Source organism: Myotis daubentonii, chromosome 18, assembly GCF_963259705.1.
Source record: "Myotis daubentonii chromosome 18, mMyoDau2.1, whole genome shotgun sequence".
Lineage (NCBI taxonomy): Eukaryota > Metazoa > Chordata > Mammalia > Chiroptera > Vespertilionidae > Myotis > Myotis daubentonii.
This window is the reverse complement of record NC_081857.1, coordinates 18,673,612-18,694,453: the sequence shown is the minus strand read 5'-3', so window position 1 is coordinate 18,694,453 and position 20,842 is coordinate 18,673,612. Positions and strand designations below refer to the sequence as shown.

The window sequence follows — 20,842 nt, the reverse complement described above, 5'->3', positions numbered from 1 at the left end:
GTGGGTGGGAAACGGTCGTTATTTTTAGGCCTGTTCTTGTCAGTGTCACTGCTGGAGCCTTGTGCAAACTTTATGCCGCAGTAACTCGATGCCTTTGTCTTTTACAAAGAAAACGCACTGAAGTCGGTTACCTGGGCAAGTCCACAAAGGCTGCTCTTCCTGGCCCGAGAATCTGCTCTTGGATTCTTACTGTTTTCAGGAACTCAGCCTAAAAACCACATTCCAGTTGCACATCATTTTCTAAACAGAGTCGTAGCTGTTATAGAGCTAGTTGCTTTCTTCGTGACCACATTCCCTGCTAAAATGTTCGGTAGTCCTGCCTGGACCGCGTGACCTCTCTGCCAGGACTTCAGTCCTTGTGAAGCAGCCGGCTGTGGAGGGTCCCAGCCATCTAGCGTCTCTGTGATGAAAGTCCATGCTGTTGCTGAAGTGCTGATTCTCATCTTGTCTTTTGTGTGTGTGTTTCAGGAAAAAAGTGCCAGTTCAAATGCAAGACTTAAAACTAACAAAGAGATTCCGGGATTAGTTCATCAACCCCGAGCAAAGTAAGTCCTAGTTCCTATATTTTTATTGTTTTGAAAGCTAAAAATATTTTCAGAGTGAGTTCCATTTTGCCTATTAGATAATCAAGACTTATTATAAAGCTGTGTTCATTATGACCAGTGTAGTTTGGTCTAGCAGCGGTTCTCAACCTGTGGGTCGCGACCCTTTCACTGGGGTCACCTAAGACCATCGGAAAACACATATATAATTACATATTGTTTTTGTGATTAATCACTATGCTTTAATTATGTTCAATTTGTAACAATAAAATTGGGGGTCACCGCAACATGAGGAACTGTATTAAAGGGTTGCGGCATTAGGAAGGTTGAGAACCAGTGGAAGGAACAGATTGGAGAGTCCAAAAACAGTCCATAATATATGACAGAGCAGGCATTTAAACGATCAGTTAGAAGAAAATAAAGGGGGATATCTTTATGGGGTAGAGAAGAATTTAAATAAGTCACAAAGGATGCAGATCTTAAGGAAAATGATTAATTACGGTGACCACATTAAAATTAAGAACTTCTGTTTATCCAAATACACTGTAGGACAGTAAAAGGCCAAAAAAGGATGGAACAGGTGTAATACATGTCAATACATGTAATTGACAGTAGTTGGATTTGCAGAATACCTGGTATATAAAGTATTCCTACAAGTCCGTGAGTAAAAGGCGGAGAACTCATAGAAAAATAGGCTGAAGACATGAACAACCCTTTCACTGAAGAGGAAACAGGAATGGCTAATGGATAGGAAAAAATACAAAATGTTGACCGGGATATGGAACACAGGCACTCTTAACGCCTGCTGGTGGGAATCTAAACTGGTGCCATTACTTTGGGAAACAATTTGCATTATCTACTAAAATTGTACCTGCACACACCTTCTCCCCAGCATCGTCACCCTCAGGGCAGAGGAGGGAAACGCCCAGCCCGAGGACCATATAAGGCCCTTCAGAAGTCCTTTAGTCTGGCCTTGCCGAGGCAACCGCAGGCGGGACTCGAATTCAATAAATCTATGAGCTTTTTTCACAGCAACATAAATTTCTATCAAGTAAATTATATTATTTGAATGATGTTATAAATATCCAAAAGACTCTGGGCAGAAAAAAGGTCCCCAGCCCTGCTGTAGAGAAGGCCTAGGCATGTGTGCCCGCAGAAATATCCATAGCAGCACTGTTTCTGTGAGCTCCTGAAGCTCTTGGATAAACCCAAATGGACAGTGTAGCTCAACCGGTTGGGCGTTGTCCTGTCAACTGAAAGGTTGCTGGTTCAATTCCCAGTCAGGACAATTGCCAGGTTTCTGGCTCGATCCCCAGTAAGGGGGTGTGCAGAGGCAGCCTATCAATGTTTCGCTCTCTCCTCCCTTCCTCTCTCTCTAAAAATCAATTTAAAATTTTTTAAAAAACTTTTAAAGATATATAATGGCTAACAAAAATGCGGCATATTCTTTTGATGGAAATACTACATATCAGTGAAAATGAACAAACTATAGCTGCACATATCAAGAAGGAATCTGCCCTGGCCAGTTTGGCTCAGTGGATAGAGCGTTGGCCTGTGGACTGAAGGGTCCCAGGTTTGATTCTGGTCAAGGGCACATGCCCGATTTGTGGGCTCTATCCCCAGTGTGGAGTGTGCAGGAGGCAGCCGATCAATGATTCTCTCTTGCATTGATGTTTCTCTCTCTCTCTCCCTCTCCCTTTCTCTCTGAAATTGATAAAAATATATTATTTTAAGAAAGAAGACAGAATCTCACCAATGTAAAGCTACAGTGGTAAAGTAAGTAGTAGGACCTGCCTAGAGGTAGTTTCATTCATATAAAGTTCAGAAACAGGCAGAACGAAGGAACGTAGAATATATGTATAAGTGATAACACAATAGACAAGCAAAGAAATGAAAAGGCATTAAATTAAGAATCATGGTTCTCTCTGACTCGATGGAAGACAGTGGGACCACAGGTTCTAATTCTTAATTTGAGTGGTGACTCCATGGATGTCCTTTTAGTATTATTTAAAACCAGACAAATAACATGCTATGTTTTCTCTACTCTGTGTTACACATTTCACAATTAAAAAGTTAGAGAGAATAATGAGTCATTTTCTAGGTTGTTCTAGAACTGAATCTACCTTAGTGATAAAATGCACTGTGTGTGACGTGAGAGCCAACTCCCTTTTCCTCAAAGACGCTCGGGTATCCCAGAGGCTACAAGAGCTCTTCTGTGGCTCCCCTAAATATTAGCAAATCTCCTGGCGGTCCGGGTGACATGAATAAATTCTACACAGCCCCACCCCGTTCCAGGATAAATGCGACCATTACATATGTGCAATCGTTGCCCCACAAATCAAAATCATCAGTAGAATAAATTGTGTTATCTCTGGTTCCTCCCAGGAAATTGAGACAAAAATAGCCTAGTTCCTAATCACGTTAGCCTGGTATCTGGCATTGCTACAGCCATGGCTGCTGCCATGCGGCGATTAGGGCTCTTCAGAGGGCGGTCAATGAGCTCAGGGATTAAAGTTTGTCACTTTCAAAGAACATGAGACATTTTTAAAATCCACTTACTCCCTACGATGTCGGTATAATGGGTCGGCCGGTGTGTGCGCCCTCAGGTGAGTGTGATGCTATACTCACAATCTCCCTCGTTCACTTCCCTGGGAATCACTTTGATCTACACTAACGACAGATAGCTGATGACAGAACCTCATCATCTTTCCATCCAAGCCACGGGACACGGGCTATTTTTAAATGCTTCCCTGATCGCTGAGTTCTAAGCAGAGACCGGATTAAGGAGAATTTCTTTTTCGTGTAGAGTGAATACTAATTGAACTTTGACACACTGAAACAGCGAGTTTTGCAAACTGGCATGAAGCTCTCAGAGAACTTGATTAAACCGGCTCACATGTTTATTCTAAAATTATGAAGAAAATCCTGTTATCCATACAGCAGCATTCGTGTGTGTGTGTGTGTGTGTGTGTGTGTGTGTGTGTGTGTTGTAAACTGTCCGTCAAAGCATAGGGCTTATGGAATTCAACTCAGAAATCCTTCTGGGGCCCAAGAGAAGAGTGTTAACTTGTCCTACTTGCCAACTCACAGGATGAAGGGAGCGCATTTACTATGCAGTTGCATAAAACAAGATAACGAGCGTTTGTTGTTTTTCCCATGAGTGGAAGGACAATCTCATACCAGCCAATGGCAGATTTGTTAATAACAACGGTAGGTAATTCTCACATCTTCATTTGATGCAACACGTGGAACATACTCTTACAACTTTGTGATCTCAGGCAAGTGACCTGGTGTCTCGGAGCTTCAGTTTTCTCAGAGAAACAAGAGGGTGAGCAATCCTGTCTCATAGGGCTGGGGAGCAAATGAAATCATGTACGCCCAGCGCTTATCACAGTGACTCAGTAAGAACGCCTTCATATTGAGAAAACACCCAAATGGCCTTTACCAAGAAAGTGGGGAAAATAAACTCCACTGTATTCGCACAGTGGAATATATTCGAGTTAATATTAAATTAGTTCATTTAAAGTTAATATTTAAATTCGTTAAGATGAATGCACAAGGCTGGATGGACCTCGTCAATGTAATATGCCAGAAGAAATGAGTAAGCCCTAAAAGATTGCATAGAGCGTGATGCACTCTTTGTGAAGTTAAAAAAAAAAAAACAAAAAACAAAAAAAACTAAAGTAAGTCATGGTAGGAGGTAAGTTAGCTCTAGGTTGTTGTCAAGGTCCTAGCTTTTGTTTTTCATTTTGGTTTTATGGGTGCTTATTAGACTATTTTGTAAAAACTAACAAACAAAATAATTAATTAAAACTGAGCCTGAGCCATGCATGAGCTACAAACAAGGGTGTGTCGTGATGTGAGGACTAGGATTAACCCCACTTCCCTGAGGTCCAATTGAAAAATAATAATGATGACCATGAAGAAATAACCATGTTCAGGCCAAGATCTGCCAGGAACCCACTGAGTAACTGAATTTCATTTTTGCAGGTGACGTCTTAGGGAATTGGGACCTTGCCTTCTCATACTTTTCTGGCTTAAGTTTTTATTATTTGGAAACTTTCCTTTCAGTCATTGAACATGAAAGCCACGTGTCTTTCAGCTCGAAAGCTCATTTTGCTCACCTTCTTTCTTTTTTTTAAATATATTTTTATTGACTTCACAGAGGAAGGGAGAGAGAGAGAGAGAGAGAGAGAGAGAGAGAGAGAGAGAGAGAAACATCAGTGGTGAGAGAGAATCATTGCTCAGCTGACTCCTGCATGCCCCACACTGGGTCTCGAGACCACAACCTGGGCATGCCCCTGACTGGGAATCGAACTGTGGCCTCCTGGTTCATAGGCTGATGCTTAACCACTGAGCCACGCCAGCAGGTTGCCCACTTCATTCTGTTCATTTGCTTACTTGTCAGATTCCATCATGTTATCATCTCTAGTCTCGTGAAGCTGAGAAGTCACAGAAAGAAGGGCCTATGCTAGCACAGGGTTAACTCACAAGAGCATTGCCAAGGTCAACAGGGGCCACACGTTGTCCTCCATGCAGCACTGGGTTTTCCCAGTTGGAGTTGTCATTATTAGAGAGAAACAAGGATTACTAAAATTGTTAAGCTTTATTAATTAAATCAGGCACCACCATACAGGCTTTTTTTTAATGTATACTTTATTGATTTTTTTACAGAGAGGAAGGAGGAGAGAGAGAGAGAGAGAGAAACATCGATGAGACAGAAACATCAACCACCTGCCTCCTGCACACCCCCTACTGGGGATGTGCCCACAACCAAGGTACATGCCCTTGACCAGAATCAAACCTGGGACCCTTCAGTCCACAGGCTGACGCTCTATCCACCGAGCCAAACGGGCTAGGGCTACCATACAGGCTTTTATAAAAGATTTTTATATCTAATTTAGCATCAAGTATTTATACTTTTTAAACTAAATTATAATTCAATTATTCCTTTCCAATACCTGGAGGAAACATTGAAAACCCATGTGCTTTTTCCTCCTCCTGGCTCCCCACTCACGATCCTCAAATTGGGCATCAGAAAGCACCCAGGAATCTCGTTTCTCACAGTGCAGCGTAAACTTTTGAACGAAAAAACTATTATTAATGCCAGTGTGTTGACAGGGTCTCCATAGGAGAAGAGGTCGTTCACATTTATCTAAGCGGCAGTCAGTCCACATGGGCTGATTTATTTTGTCAGAGTACCAATCCTGGCTCTGCCCTCGTTGGAGGGTTTCGGGACTTCTCTCTGAAACGATCCCCTGGGAAACAGCCGAGTGAGCCTCATGCTTTTAGGTGCATCCCCCCCAAGAGGATGCACAGGTGACAGGGACCGCGTGCAGCCTTTGTGCCCTCCGGCAGCGTCTGTCACTTCCAGGGACAACAGAGTTTGTCTGAAAGAGCTTGTGTAGAGTGTCAGGATTGGACGATAAGTAAGTCACCCTACCGCTCAGTATTTTCTAACGCAGTCCACACACTGTCTTTCAAGGGGCATGATAGTGAACGCGCCTGGTGGGTGGCTCTTCCTCGTAGATGTTTGAATGAGGCAGAGATGCTGGACCGCCCTTAGACGAGGGAACACCGTTTCTGTATCAAGGTTGTGATCCTAGAGACACGCCCGACGGAAGGCTTTGGTTAGAATTGTTTCTCCAAGGGCGAGCGGGAAGGTGGAAGTGGTCGTTTACTTCCTGTCTTGGACCCCTACCCAAAGTAAGGTGACGATTTCGTTCCAGATCCAGGTGGGGTTGGAAATACACGGCCTTGTCTAATTACTTCTGGGTTGGGCGGCTTTCATCCAATTTGTTTTAACCAAAGGGATACCTGGTTTTTGTTGTGTGTTTTTTATTGATTACAAAACATGTAGTGAAACCGCACAAAGCTGAAACCACTGAGGTTTTTGAGTTTTTGCTTTACCACCTTGGGGTCGTCACCATCAACCTTGGTCCCAAGCTCCTGATACGGACCCTTGAGCCTGGGCATTCTTTTGTATTGACTTTATTAGGGTGACATTGGTTAATAAAATAATATTGGTTTCAGGTGTACAATTCTATAAAACATCGTCTGTGGATTGTATTGTGTGTTTACCACCCCAAGTCAAGTCTCCTTCCATCACCATTTTTCCTCTCTTTCCCCTCTTCTACTTCCCCCTCCTCCCCTTTCCCTCTGCTAATCACCTACTGTTGTCTGTGTCTATGAGGTTTGCTGTGTTTCTTTTTTCCTTAATGGAACCCAGACACTCTTGCTAACAGGAGGGCAGACCCATTTGGAGAGTGGATTTTACTGAAGAGTTCCCCTTTTGTCCATCTACTGTGCATATGTTGAGTACTAACCACACGTTATTGTTTTCGTGCTGTGATAGTTCAATAAAGGAGTGAATGGAAGTTAGCAACAGTCATAGAACGTGAGAGCCGGAAGGTTTTCTAGATGAGGAATCAGAGGTCTGTGCCTCACCCCTGCGCACATCTGCGCTGCGCTGCCTCTGTGAGGTCATGAATCACATGCATTTAAATAGCGATCATGTGGTCAATTAATATCATATATATTGCCCTTCCCATTGGTGATCTCGGCTCTGCTTACTGGTGTTACCACATTCATCTCACAAGGTTTGCTGTTAAATGGGGTAAGACAAGCAAACACACAGGGCAAGTGCCACCCAAACCTGCCTCCTGACTTTCTCCTTCATTCCAGGGGAATTTCTGTCCCTGGGAGGCACATTCGCTGTCGCCAGTGCAGCAGGTGTTCAGGGCCAATGTCAAGTTCTCGGCTCATTTGCCGCCAGCCCACATCTAGACAGCTGAATATCATGCTGATGCTTTGCAAAATACACATTTCCATATAATAACTAGGGTTATGCACAGGGTGGAAATATGCCATGTGCTGCTTGCCTATCCTTTTTTAAATCACAAATATGTATCTGAAGAAAAATTTGGCACATACCTCCCAATAACACCACTGTAAATAACATGTACATTGACAGGAAATTGTATTCCTTAAATCGCAGGCACTGATAGACTCTTATGAAATGCATCTGTAGGATTACTGTAATAACACTTATTCTTACTATGACTTCAGAGTATTTCTGTGGAAAAGTCTGCAATAAAGAAATGTCCACCTCCAAGTTTAGGGCCTCAGCATTTTTCCTTGAAGGAGGAGGTTTAAGAAAACATTGAAATGTGCGCTCTTTGTTTTTCAGCATGCACATCTCTGAGAGCCAACAAGAATTCTTCAGAATGCTGGATGAAAAAATCGAAAAGGTAAGGAGTCAAAGTACATGTTACAAGACTAATTGCCTCTTGGGTGAGGGTAACAATCTTCTGGATCCTGTGTCACAAAATTATTCTTGTAAGGGCCTGGGTAGAGAGTTAAAACAGAAGTTCCCCCTACACCAAGAAAATGTGACTGTGAGAATGTTTCGTGTCTAAGGAGGCTTCCCAGGACCCTGGGCTACCCCTGATCATTCATTAAAGTGGGCAACAGCAGATAGAGACACGTTGTCTCTAGGGACAGTGTTCTGATCGCTGTGTGTTGTCTGCCCCTGAGGCCCTGCTCTGACCTCAGACTGCAAGCAAGAAGGTACCTGCCAACAGCTACCTAGTGCCTGACACTACTCTTAAGTTCTTACCTCGTGTGCACGTTGCAATCAGTAGCCACCTCAGGGTATATAACTGTGAGACATGTACTATCTGCGTCTTACAGGCAAGGAAACTGAGGCTCAGAATGCTTGAGTAACTTGCCCCGTTTTGCAATGATAATAATAATGGTAATAACATTGGGAGCCCACTTCTCTGAGGCTCCAAAGCAGTCTCTCCAAGTTGCTCCTCTAGGGATGTGTGGATTTGACACTGACAGTGAGATGCAAGGTTGATCCATGTGGAAATTGAACCCATACTTATGATCTCTGAGTAGCATATGCTAAGCAACTGAAGGAAGTATGGACTATGGTTAATGATTACAGGCTTGCATCCTTGGAGAATTTAAGTTCATCACTGCAGAAAGGTGAATTTTAACTATTAAATCGGAGTGTTATCGTTGGAAAGCTTTATTCAGATGAAGAGTAAAATCTTAAATTCAGAACATGTCATTACAATAGGAAGGCATCACCGGCCAATTTTACCTTTGAAATTTTTTCTGTTTTAATTTTTCTTTCTTTTATTTTTTTTTTTCACTTTTTGTGGTCCTTTTATCTGAGGATTTGTCCATGAATTTCTCAGTTGTGATCTCTATCACTCAACGGAAGATAATGAAGAGGCCTTAAATTCATCAGTATTTCAGCAGCAGAATAATTGTATAATAAGAATAATTGTATAATCTAATGCACCACTAAAAGACCAGCAAATAATCACCAATGTGAAAATAGAGATAATGAATTTAAATGGTAGTTTAGTCTATATCACTCCCTGACTGTGCCAAAACCTCATTTTAGGAATATAATATTTTACTTTTATTTTTAGTGAAATTTTGGCTTATGCATGACTTTTCAGATGGAAAATTTACCAAGTTTCACATATTGGTTCAAAAGCTGTTCAACTTGCCGATACGTTTTGTTTTGGTAAAGAAAAGCATAAAAAGAAATTATCTGTCCCCACTATTTTGGTGAAGATCTTTTCATTCTCAGTTTATTTGGACTTTTTTCCTCTGCGAGCTTTCTGGCAACAAAAAGATCTGCTTAGTAGTCAGGGGTAGTCTGTAAAAATTGAAATCCAAATTGTAATTTATCTTTTAAACAACATATACAAATCTGACATGGCGTTAAAATGACCTCATTCCTTTCTGGTGTGTTTCCATAATTGAAATTCTACCTCTTTTTACTCAAAAGTGAAATTCATTGTTCCCATCTGCAATTCAGTTTCCACTTTTCCTTCTGCATCGGGGTATAGAGAGAATGATGAGTTAAAAACAAGTTTTCCACTATTGAGTACATTTTTTAATTTTTAATTTTTCAATTACAGTTGACATGCAATATTATATCAGTTTCAGGCATACAGCCCAGTGATTAGACATCATATAACTTGTTAAGTGATCACCCGATAAATCTAGTTCAGCAAGGGGGTGTCATTTAATCTGACATGGGCCAGGGCTAAGTCTGAAGTCCCTTAAATCCAGGTCCAAAAAAATCAAGGGTTTACTGTATAAGGAATCAGTTACAACAGGGAAAATTTTTATAAGATGATGTTAAATGTGTCAATAGATTGAAGTGATATTAAAATGACATATATATGAACAGAGATTTAAGAGAAACTTGAACATGCTATTTATTAGGAAGATGGGGCTGTAGGAAATTTTTTAAATTTGATTTTGATTGATGGTTTTCTTGTGTATAAAATAAGAACAGTTTTATAAAACACCATTTTGTAGAACTCTGCTGTTTGATGGTAGTGCTAGTCTCTGCAGCGGCCGGGGGGCCAAAGCCAGCCACCAGACAAGAATGCTTTTTACATGTTCTAATGTGGGGAAAACAAGAAGCAGAATCATGTTTTCTGACATGAAAAAAACATGTGAACTTCCAAATTCAGTGTCCACAAAGTTTTATTGGAACACAGCCCCGCTTTTTCTTTTTTCTTGTATCTGCGGCTGCCTTCACCTTACATCGCCAGAGTCGAGTTGCAGCAGGAACCATACGGAATGCAAGGCCTAATGTGTTTACTGTGTGGCCCTTGGCAAAGAAAGTGGCCCACGCCTGCTCGAGAACATCAGTTGAGTGTGGCCCAGAGACATGGGCACCCACCTTCGTTATCCCTGCTCCTCTTATCCTCACTCCTGCTCACTTCCTCCTGGGGACAGCATCTTTGAGGTCACCTGAATGCCATAGTCAGAGAAAGCTTGACAACTGTGTGCCATAAAGCTTCTAACATAGCCTCCCTTTTGTCTGTAGGATGAGGATTTGGGTTTATTAAACACTTTACGAGGGGAGGGGATTAAAGCCGTTTAGTTAATACTCATTCTCTCTTGGAAGTGAAAAGCCCAATATACTGGAATTGTTGTCACTGCTGTGGGTACCCCGGGGATCCTTCCCTTAGATGATCCAAGCAGCTGTCAGAGGCTGGAGGCTGTCACACTCCTCCTGCTCATTACAAACCCAGACCTTTTTCCAACTGAAATAATAACGTGTGAGTCTAATTAGAATAAAGCCTGTTAGAAACAGAGACAGCCATTAATGCCTCGATTGGTTTTTCTAATGAACTAAGTCGGGGGAGGAGACGAGCATGACTTTTGCTTTTCTTCGGCGTTTGTTGTAAATTGTTGTTGGACCGTAAGTGAAAATGCTATTGAAACACACCCTGGCTGGAGACGCTCTGTGAGTCCAGCCCTGGCCATGGCCCCACAGGAGGAGGGTGGAAGGGCGGCCCTTCATGGGGCCGGGGGAGGGGGAGGAGGCTTTCATTCTACTTTCCCAGCCTTTCCCGCCCCCTTCTGATCATGTTTGTTCTGGATCCTAGCTCATTGTTCCCACTGCCCAAGGGGTGGAAGGCGGCTCTCCCGCCCTGTACTCCTGCTTCAGGGACAGAGCTTCATGGCCAGATGCTCATAGAACCTTGCATCTGAGGTTGTCTCTGGCTGGTGATACCTGGAGGGAAAGGTTGCGGGGGAGGGGTGTTAGGGGGGCAGAGACGGAAGATGACCCGTTAAATTTCTGCACCAAAATCCAGATGTGGCATTTGGGTTTCCTTGCTCACGATCCTCTTTGGTGCTTGGAAAGCCGGGCAGTCGCACAGTGCAGGGTAGAAGGCTATGCAGGAGGCATAACTGAGTCAAGAAACGGAGTTTCAGGAAGCCCATAGTTAGGAAGAGAGCGGAGGAAGACGAATCACGCAAAGGAAGCAGATAGTGGGTAGGAGAAGCGAAATACCACACAGGCCAGAAACTAACAGGTGCTCCCAGCATCATCCCGAGAGGTAAAGGAGGGGAGGATACACTCTTCGGTCAGTCAGTCAGAACACAAGAGCCTGCTTTGTGACAAGGATCACTCACACTTCCAGACAGAAATAAGCCTCGTTTAAGCCAACTTCTATAATGAGCCTTCATTACAAAAATTCATGTTTGGTGAAAGCAAAGTCTTGACTAGAATATCTAGTTTATGTTCCTAGTACATGTGAGGTTCTGTTTTTTAAATTGATTTTAGAGGGCAGGGCAAGGGGGGAGGGGAGGAAGAGATATCAACTTGTTGTTCCACTTCTTTATGCATTCATTGGTTGGTTCTTGTCTGAGTCCTGACTAGGGATTGAACTGGCAACCTTGGCCTAGAGCAGTGGTCGGCAAACTCATTAGTCAACAGAGCCAAATATCAACAGTACAACGATTGACATTTCTTTTGAGAGCCAAATTTTGTAGGTAGGTACATTGTTATTAACTTAATTAGGGTACTCCTAAGGCTTAGGAAGAGCCACACTCAAGGGGCCAAAGAGCCGCATGTGGCTCGCGAGCCGCAGTTTGCCGACCACGGGCCTAGAGGGACGATGCTCTAACCAACTGAGCCACCTGGCCAGGGCTCAGTGTGAGGTTCTTTAATGCAGAACCTGGTGACAACAGCAAAAGACATAATTTAGGATGCCTGACTGAATATTGTGGAGAGTAAACTAGATGTCATTCCAAACGTGGTTTACGCAGGTGTTACCTATATACATAAAAGTGGTGAATAACGGGCTGTGGCCTTCTGTTACCCACTTTTGTGCCCCCTGCCTCTGACTTGCCTCTCCTAAGTTCCAGGCCATCCTCAGAACCAGTCTGTGCCCCCGTCTCTGCTGATACTTCTGCTCAAGCCATACTCTGTATCCACTGACTTGCTAAAGAGGGCTGCTTTTCCCACCGTGACCTGCAAAATGTTGACAATTTGCTTCGCTTATGAGAGTCCCAGGACACCTCCTATATCATGTCATTCAGTAGCCTCCACCTCCATCCCTACACACACACACACACACACACACACAGCACTCCCACCCTCCAGACACCCGCCATTGTGATGGGGCCACACAAGGATTCCATTAGGTATCGAAAGACATGTTGGCTAAAATTACTATAAAACGTGGTGGTGGGAAGGACCACTGGGAGAGGAAGAGACCAGCCCCTTGAACAGCTGGGGGAAATGTCACTCGAAGAGATGATGTTGCGATGAGATCATAAAGATGCCATAGGCTGGGAGTGTGAGAGATGAGAACAATGTGTGTGGAAACAGTGGTACCCAGCAAGGACCTGCCTGTTTGGGACACGTGGTGATCGGCCCTGTTGGTGGTGTTTGCGTGGCAGCAGGGAGCACAGGAGCCATACCTCAGCAGGCTTTTTTTTATTGGGGGAGGGGAGGGGAGGGGATATTCGATGGATTTTTGTCATGCTTGATAAAAATGCTGCAATGAAAATATTTTTACACGTGCTCTTAACAACTTTATGGAGCTATAATTTACATACCAGAAAATTTACTCATTTGAAATGTACAAGTCAATGAATTTTAGTAAATTTACCAAATTGCACAACCACCACCACACCCCAGTTACAAAATTCCTCATCACCTCAATAAGACCCCTCCTGCCCACTTACAGTCCATCCCCTCTCCCACCTCCAGCCCAGGGAACCAATGCATGTGTATTTTTTAAATATGTGTTTGGGAGTTTATCTTTGGATACTGATTTCTATGGTTTCTGTAATGAAGGGTGTGCACATTTTTATGACTCACAATACCTATCACCCAATTGCTTTTCAAGGCAGCTATATACCATTTTATACTGAGGCCAGCAATATATGAGAGTCACATTTCATTGTGGGTGTGGCTATTTTTAAGTAATAGTGTTATTTTAATTTGTATTTTTTATTACTACAGCAGACCACTTTTCTGTTGGTGTGTTTACTGGTTTTAATTTGCTCTGAATGAGTTTCCACTTGTGCCCTTTTGAGATCCTCTCCCTGTTCATTTTTTTTATTGGTGTGAGCGTCCCACGTAACTTCCATCACGCGCACACGTATGCTGTGGGTATTTTTCCCAGGATGAGGTTAGCCTTTGTACTTCGTGGCATTACTTTCTGACATGCAGAGTCCAGTCTCCCGTGATCGGATGGGCTCTTCTTTCCTTTCACCTTGTGATCTCTTCTGTTTCCTTGAAGCGTTGTCTCTCTCCAGAGCTTTGACAGGAGTTCAGTTTGACATTCTGTTCTATTATTGCCAAGATGTAGCACTTTGATTCTTTTGGAATCTGTTGTTACTGGTGATTCCTTCTGTCAGTACTTAACTTTCACACATCTTAGGCTGCATTCCTTGGATGTTTTCTTCTGTGTTGGTAATTTTTTGGTGGGTCCATTTAAAAAAACCACAACTGTTGTAAAACAGAAGCACATGCCAAGGAGGGAGACCTCGATGGAGACCACGTTATTTGCAGATGACGGACCAGGGGACGCTGTTGGTCGGGGAAGGCCTATCCTCCGGTCCCAAAGGCCCAGACGAAGCCGTTCTGTGGGCACAAGCAGGGTTTGGGCTCTGCTGCTGAGGGCTTTCACAGGCAGCTTGGAAAAGCGCCTGACGTGTTCTGGCCGAAAAGACAGGGTTCCCTGTCTGCAAGGTGGAAAGCGGAGGCCGCCCTACGTTAAATAAGAGGTCAGAGGGGAAAGCCTCTAGGTCCCGTCCAGCTCCGAGATTTCAGCTCTCTCTAGTGTTTTTCATCCTTTCATTTATTCAGCAAATACCCATCAAGCATCTGACAGGCTGCCGACACTAGTCTAAATCCTGAGGGTGCAACAGAGTGTGAAACAGTCCTGCCCACTCGTTACTTCCATTCAAGGAGAAAGACAGCCAATTAAGAAATTAATTAGTACACTAATAATGTCAGGTGATGATTAGTAATATAAATGAAAATGAAGCAGAGTAAGACGTGTTATTGAGTATAGGGTGTTCAAGGAAGACAATGAGGTAACATTTGAGCAGAGATTTCGAAGGAGAAGTAGTGGATGCATGAGGGCTGGGGTCAGCAGGAGCCAGCCAGGAAGGAAGAAGGACAAGCATCCAGGCCCTGAGGTACACGGCTTGACTAAGGATCTGAATGTAACGAATTGATCTAGCTGTGGGCCGAATTTCTCACCTAAGCAGTTTATGAGCTGTTGGATCTATTGATCTCATTTTTCAATATCATCATAAGAGCTGTAATTTACTAAGTACCTACTATGTGCCATGCTTTGCTAAACAGCCTTATGTATTTTACTTCTAATTCTCACATCAACACTGCAAGTTAGGTCTTACCGCTCCCATTTTAAAGATGGAGAAACTGAGGCTCAGTGCTTCCTCTCAGTCATTTTGACCTAGCTCTAATCCACTCCGTTGGGAAAGTACGCAATTCACAGTTGATTGTTAAATGCCTGAGGTGCATGTATTAGTCCAATGCACCCTTGTTTACAAAAATATACTGAAGACTAACAGGATAAAATTGCACCTGAAACTGCACTGTCAGGCCTAGACTGCTTGTGTACTTAAACTTGAGGAGGAAAGGTACTGTAGGCACTTTGCAGGAACAGTTTATTTGAAGTCACTCATTCAACTTGCAGAATTTTAGAATTTGATTGCATATAAGCATAACCCATGGACACAGACAATAGGGTGGTGAAGGCCAGGGGCAAGGCGGGGGGTAGGCTAAAAGGGATCCATGGGGGCACGGGGCGGGGGGGAAGGGAGGACATATGTAATACTTTCAGCAATAAAGATTTTTTAAAGCTTGCAGAATTTGAAAGTAGGAGAATGTCCTTTCCCTTGCTATTCCTTAATATCTCTAATTCTTAGCCTAGACATTTCAACAGACAAAATCGTTTACCCTAGCGCCTTGGAAATGTATGTTCTGAGTTGACATAAACTTCCGTACGTTTCCAAGAAAGTAATGCAAACAGCGGAAGAGGATAGCGGGTGTTCCCCTGCAGAGTAAGGGCACGGTCAGGGACACTTCAGTCAGCAAACACTGTGATTTGTGTGTATGTCTGCACCAAAATGCCCATGTGGTTCTTCCAACACCCCTTCCTGGTCAGCATCATCGGGCATTTCCGGTCCTCCAGCTTGTGGGGCCCTGGGAGGGACCCTGCTCTCTGTAGCTCTCAGTGGGGCCTTGGCACAAGGGTGGAATTGTGTGCAGCAGGCGCTCATTCCAACTGCCCAGAGCCCCTTGACAAAGACTTACAGTTTGTAGTCCCTTGTAGGGGAAAGGGCGCGCTCCAGCTCAGAGAATGCTGTGTGTCTCCCACACCCAGCTACTCCCACTTCCTGCCTTCTGACAGCTGAAGGTTTTAAGGCGCTCTTTTTTAGCACAGCTCTTTAAAAATGCAAATGAGACTTGAAGTCGTGTCACAGAAGCCAGCTCCCTGTCCTGCCCCTGCCCGGTAGGGCCGGTGTGCAAGTGGGGCCCCAGGTGATGCCAAGATGAGGCCGCTCACGGCGCAGCTCTCTCCGGTTCCCATTTCTTAAAGCGATGCCGGCCATCCGGGAGCTCGTGCTCTTGATGTTTGTGATTTTCAGGTTTCTGTTCATAAAATATGTGTTTCTCAGAGCTGCTGACAGGTGATAATAACAAAAATGAAACTGATTTGAATTTGAATTTTGTTACCAACTTACTGCAGTTGGCGGGGCGGGGGCGGAGGGGAGGGCACGGATTACCCTGGGCCCTTGGGCTGGTCTGAGGTTTGTCCACAAGTCACAAGGCACCCCTCCCGCCTTGCAGGGTTGGCGTGAATACCAATGAAATAATGTCTGCAAAGCAACCAACGCCATTTTCCTTCTCCTTCTCGCAGCAATTATGGTCATTCCAGAGGAGCCGATGCTTGGGAAATCCAAGTTGCGGTCTTGAGTTTACACAGACGTTTATATAGATTTGTTCCTCCCAAGGAGGCACTTGTCATAGTCAACATGGAGGGTCTGAAATGCACCTTCTACTTCATAAGCCGTTTATGGAGTTCGAGACGCTGCTTTATCAATGAGTGCACCAGTTCACCTGTGTGTTGTCTGTCTGTCTGTCACTGGGCCCAAGTCTTCCTTGTGGATGAGGGGCCCTCTGAACCCCATCCTGGCCAGCTGGGCCTTTACTTCGATGTGAGGCCTGCGTTAGATAGAAGAAGGGAAGGGACTTAGGTGTCTGCCACAGACGTTTTATTCGAGAGCGTGTACGTGTGGCCTGTCTTGGGTGCAAGGCTGTGGTGGGAGGAAGGAGTCCCTGACAGGTCACAGTTTAGGACCTCAGTCCTCACCTGGCAGTCGCAGGACGGGGGTCCCTATTCCTCTGCCAGGGGGCTGAATGAGCACGCGGTTTAATAGTCATAATAATACCAGCAGCTAATATGTATTGCCTACCTGCCAGGCACTGTTTTTTTCCACTTAATCCTGATCATGACCCTCCGAGGCAGAGACGATGACTATCCCCAGGAAACCAAAGCCCAGTCATTTGCCAATGTCACACAACAGCGTGTGTCCCCATATGCACTGGAAATGTGTCCTCTGTCCTTACTTTTGAAAACTCCATGAGCCCTGCCTTTCCCCTCCAGCTGAACGCCCCGTGCCCACTTGCAGGTCTACTCCTGGGCCTGTGAGGAGAGCCCCACCTGGTAGGTGGGCTTCTAGCATAGCGTTGCTATGTCCGGATGTGTCCTGTTTCCCACCCTGGGGAGTAAACTCCCAACAGTCAGGGTCCGTGAGGCTCTCCTTTCTCACTCTTCACCATGTGGCCTGGAGGGTGTCTCCTGATGGGTCCCCATTTGCTTGGGAGGGGTCCCAGGGAGGCCGTCACTGTGGGGTGACTGCTGAGCGCACTCTTCTCTTCTCAGGGAGGTCGTTGCCCAGTTTCTCTGCCTAGAAGGCGTTTTCATGCAGCGAATAAAACCAGCCTGGCGACCATACTGGGGTCAGGCACTCCGCAAGTAGCAGGGGGAGAGCTGGCAATCAGACAGTGGAGGAAACTAAAATACGCTAATGAATGCCAGGAATTTAATCTCCAGCAACCCTGTGAAGTAGGGACTGTTGTTGGCTTCGTTGTACAGATGGGGAAACTGAGACCCAGAGAGGTAACTTAAGTGAGATCCCAGAGCTAGAATCAATCAAGCTAGAATCAATCACCCTTCAGCCAGATGGCCCAGTAATTCATCACAACAACAGTTAAGTATTAGGAGAATGGGAAATACTCCCAATATACAGATACTGTGACAAAGAAACACGTAATACACTTGGTAAATAGTTTTATGCAAAATTATTATATTCTTTAAGTTTGAGGTGCTTTTATGAATAAGTTCTAGTTATTGAGAAAATTCTGTTTTTGAAGGAATATTTCCCCCCCCCAAAAAAAATTGAAACATATAGCGTGCATTTTAAAAGAAAAAGGACAAAGGATGCGAAAGTATTAATGGTGACTTCTACAAAGCCCTCATCTGCGACACTGTGATGCGGGCAGGTGTTCTGTTCCTGTGATGGATTACAGACCAGGAAGCCGTGGGGTTTGACCGAGGCAACCCGGCCAGGTCAGATGTGGAGCTTAAACCCCAGTCCTCAGGGCGCCTTCATAGCGTTTACGTCCTGCTGGAAAGAAGATGAAATATGTTCACATGTCGCAATTGCATAGAGTCCGCAAGCCTTCTTGTAAGCGAATGAATCAAAGGCATTTCTGTCTTTCTGGTGCATCCCACACATGCCAAACATAGTCTTAAGATATGTTATAGTCATCGAGTCCTTGTTGTTGTTTTAATCCTGCTTTAATTTAGAATGGATTAAAACTAAGACATCCTGGATTACTCCATCCCCTTCTGTAAAATTGTAAATTCCGGGCACGGAGACGCAGCTATCAGATGTGAACTGCCCTGGCCCCAACGGTGAAAGGCTTGGGTCCTGTATGATAGTATGAGTTCTTACCCATATAAAGTAAGGGCTTATTTGGGTCTTGGTCAGATTGCCATGCCTTGAGGTCTCTGCAGTTTATAAATCGGTATATACAGTTTCTAAACAGGTCGTTGTGACATATCTATCCTGTTGGCCGGTGGTCGCTGATGAGCTCTGGGGTTTGGTGCAAGGAGACAGAAGCCGACAGAAAATGGATACAGGAGTGACTGTGTCGGGCTCTGCTTGGAATTTCTCACTCACAGTCACTCTCTTCCTTTCCCCTCCAGGGTCGAGATTACTGTTCGGAAGAAGAGGACATCACATAGCACCGACCTGGCACCCGAACCGGGAGCTACTACTGTGTAAATAGGTGACACCCCAGTCGAAATCTCTGCAAAGGTCGGTCCTCTTCACGGAACAGCACTATAGCAAAAGAAGATCATTCCATATCGTATGCCCCATTAAATTACAGTGTTTCCTAATGAACTCGCAAAGGAATATTGCTAAAAAAACAAACAAAACAAAACAAAAAAAACCCTGTCATTGAACTTTCTTTGTTGCTGCTAGTTAAAACCTGTTGCAACTTTTCACTTCTCTCATGCAGCAAGATTCTGCGATTTCACCTTAAAGATACTGTCGGTCTTACGGGGCTCTCCAGCCCGTTTCCTATAAGATGAGGTAGTGGTGAACTCGGCTATCAGACTTCTGTTCTCGGGCGGTCCCGCTTCTAAGCGTCTCCTTCCCTCTCTCCTTCCTCCCTGTGTGTCCAAAGTGGTGCAGAGCCTTGCTTCTCACGGGCGGGCGATGTTGCTCTTTGGAGATGGGATGGTTGCTACGGCCGTGGTTCCCTGCTACGAAGCGGCAGAAAGCATGCTGTGACCCTGACTCCTGGGCGCCACCCAGGAGCCCGCAGCAGGCGGTTTCGTTTACTGGGGTATCTCCATTAAGCAGTGAGCTCACGACATTGGCTTTGCTCAGAGGCAGTCGGACGTGTGATCACAATCATTTCAAATCCCTCTCCCCCACTTTTTTTTCTAAGGAAATAAACATTTTACTGTTTTTATGTATCCTTGTCTTCTCCCATTCATCCAGTTCAGTGTTCTCCAATGCTCCTGGGTGCGGAAGAGGAGCCTTCCTTTGCCGTGGCACCGAGACTTGGCCTAACGGCTCCCTACCCCTCCCAGGGGTAAGCGACCACGCATTAGCTGGGCAGCAAGTGGTCAGAAGAGATGAGGGGACCCCCCCCCCCATGACTTTCTAGGAGGGCCCGAAGCCACCCTGTCACCTTTTTATTAGCAAAGAAACCATCCTACTTCCTACTTCTCCCCCCTCAGTGACCCAGAGCCTGGTCACTTTATTTCCCCCTCCTTGTAGCCCTGGATGGGACAGTGAGAAAGGGTTCCCTCCCTGAAAACGTAGCGAGCGCATTGACCCTCGGAGGAGGTCTGGAGGCCGTCGTGGGCGATGTGAACTGTGGTTTGGTAGAGTTTATTTTTCCATATTATATGAAGAGAATGATCTCTTCCCAAAGACAGAAGTAATATTTTTAACAAATGTCACAAGTAAATAGCCATCAAAAGGTGAAAAATAACTTTTGTATTTTTTTAACGCATTTGATAGCTGCGACGAGGGTTGTCTTTGCTACTTCCTGGGGAGGGCGCCTTATATTCAATGCTACGCCCGCAGTCCAGGTTCCAGTTTGTCCCACGGAAACACGGAAGGGGCGCTCTCTCTCTGCCTGTGTCTCTCTTTGGGGGTTGTGAGTGGGAAGGGCCTCGCCATCGGCCTCCCTCCGAAGGTGGGTAGTTGGTATGTTCTGGGAGTCGAGCGATCGCCTGCCACAGAATAGAATCAGAGTCTAAATTTGTTCTCCCTGAGAGGAGGAGCCTTGACTTTAAAATCCATCCACGTGGCCCGTAGCTGAGGGCGCCCCTAGCTAATGGTGAGGTCCCTGGTCTCCTTGTAGACCCAGGGCGCCAAGGGGAGAGGCAGGAAACTCAGTGAAGAGCCATAGAAAAGGGACTCACACGTTAGCAGCAAGAGCCCTTCCTCCTTCCAGCCAGCAGCTATTCTGGGGAGCAGCTGCGGTTGTTACATAAATAGAGACGCAGCCAACATGCAAGGCTTTTTATCCCGCTTCAAGCAGGAAAATGCCGGGAGAGTCGAGTCGCCCCGGGGTTTTAAGTTCCCTCCCTGTGTATGGTTTTGGCCAAGTGACTGAAACAGTTTTTCTCAACCGTAAGCGAACTGCTGAGCCCTGAGCCCTGAGCCCCGCCTCCAACGTGTCCATGGAGGACTGTGCTCACTGCTATGCCGACGCCCTGGCCCCAGGATTTCTTGTTCTTAGGAAGCAAACGCTAGCCATCTCCCGTGTCCCTCCTCCACTGGGTGTCTCAGGGAGTGACTTCCCTGAAAATCGCCACCTTCTTTCTACCCGAAGACGAAACGTGCTCGTGTCATTTTGCTGACAGTCACGTTTAGCATGTTGACAT

General features: G+C 45.1%; 1 protein-coding gene across 2 annotated transcripts in view; it reads left to right on the top strand.

The window, feature by feature from the left end:
* Positions 1–19,417, top strand: part of C18H1orf21 (chromosome 18 C1orf21 homolog) — a 175,821-nt gene extending 156,404 nt beyond the window's left edge. For both annotated transcript variants that reach the window (XM_059674294.1, XM_059674295.1), the window contains 3 exons: positions 469–545; positions 7,732–7,792; positions 18,638–19,417. In XM_059674294.1, coding sequence (XP_059530277.1) covers positions 469–545; positions 7,732–7,792; positions 18,638–18,676 — 177 coding nt within the window. In that variant the 3' untranslated portion in view covers positions 18,677–19,417. The remainder of the gene's footprint in view (positions 1–468; positions 546–7,731; positions 7,793–18,637) is intronic.
* The last annotated feature ends 1,425 nt before the right edge of the window (positions 19,418–20,842 follow it).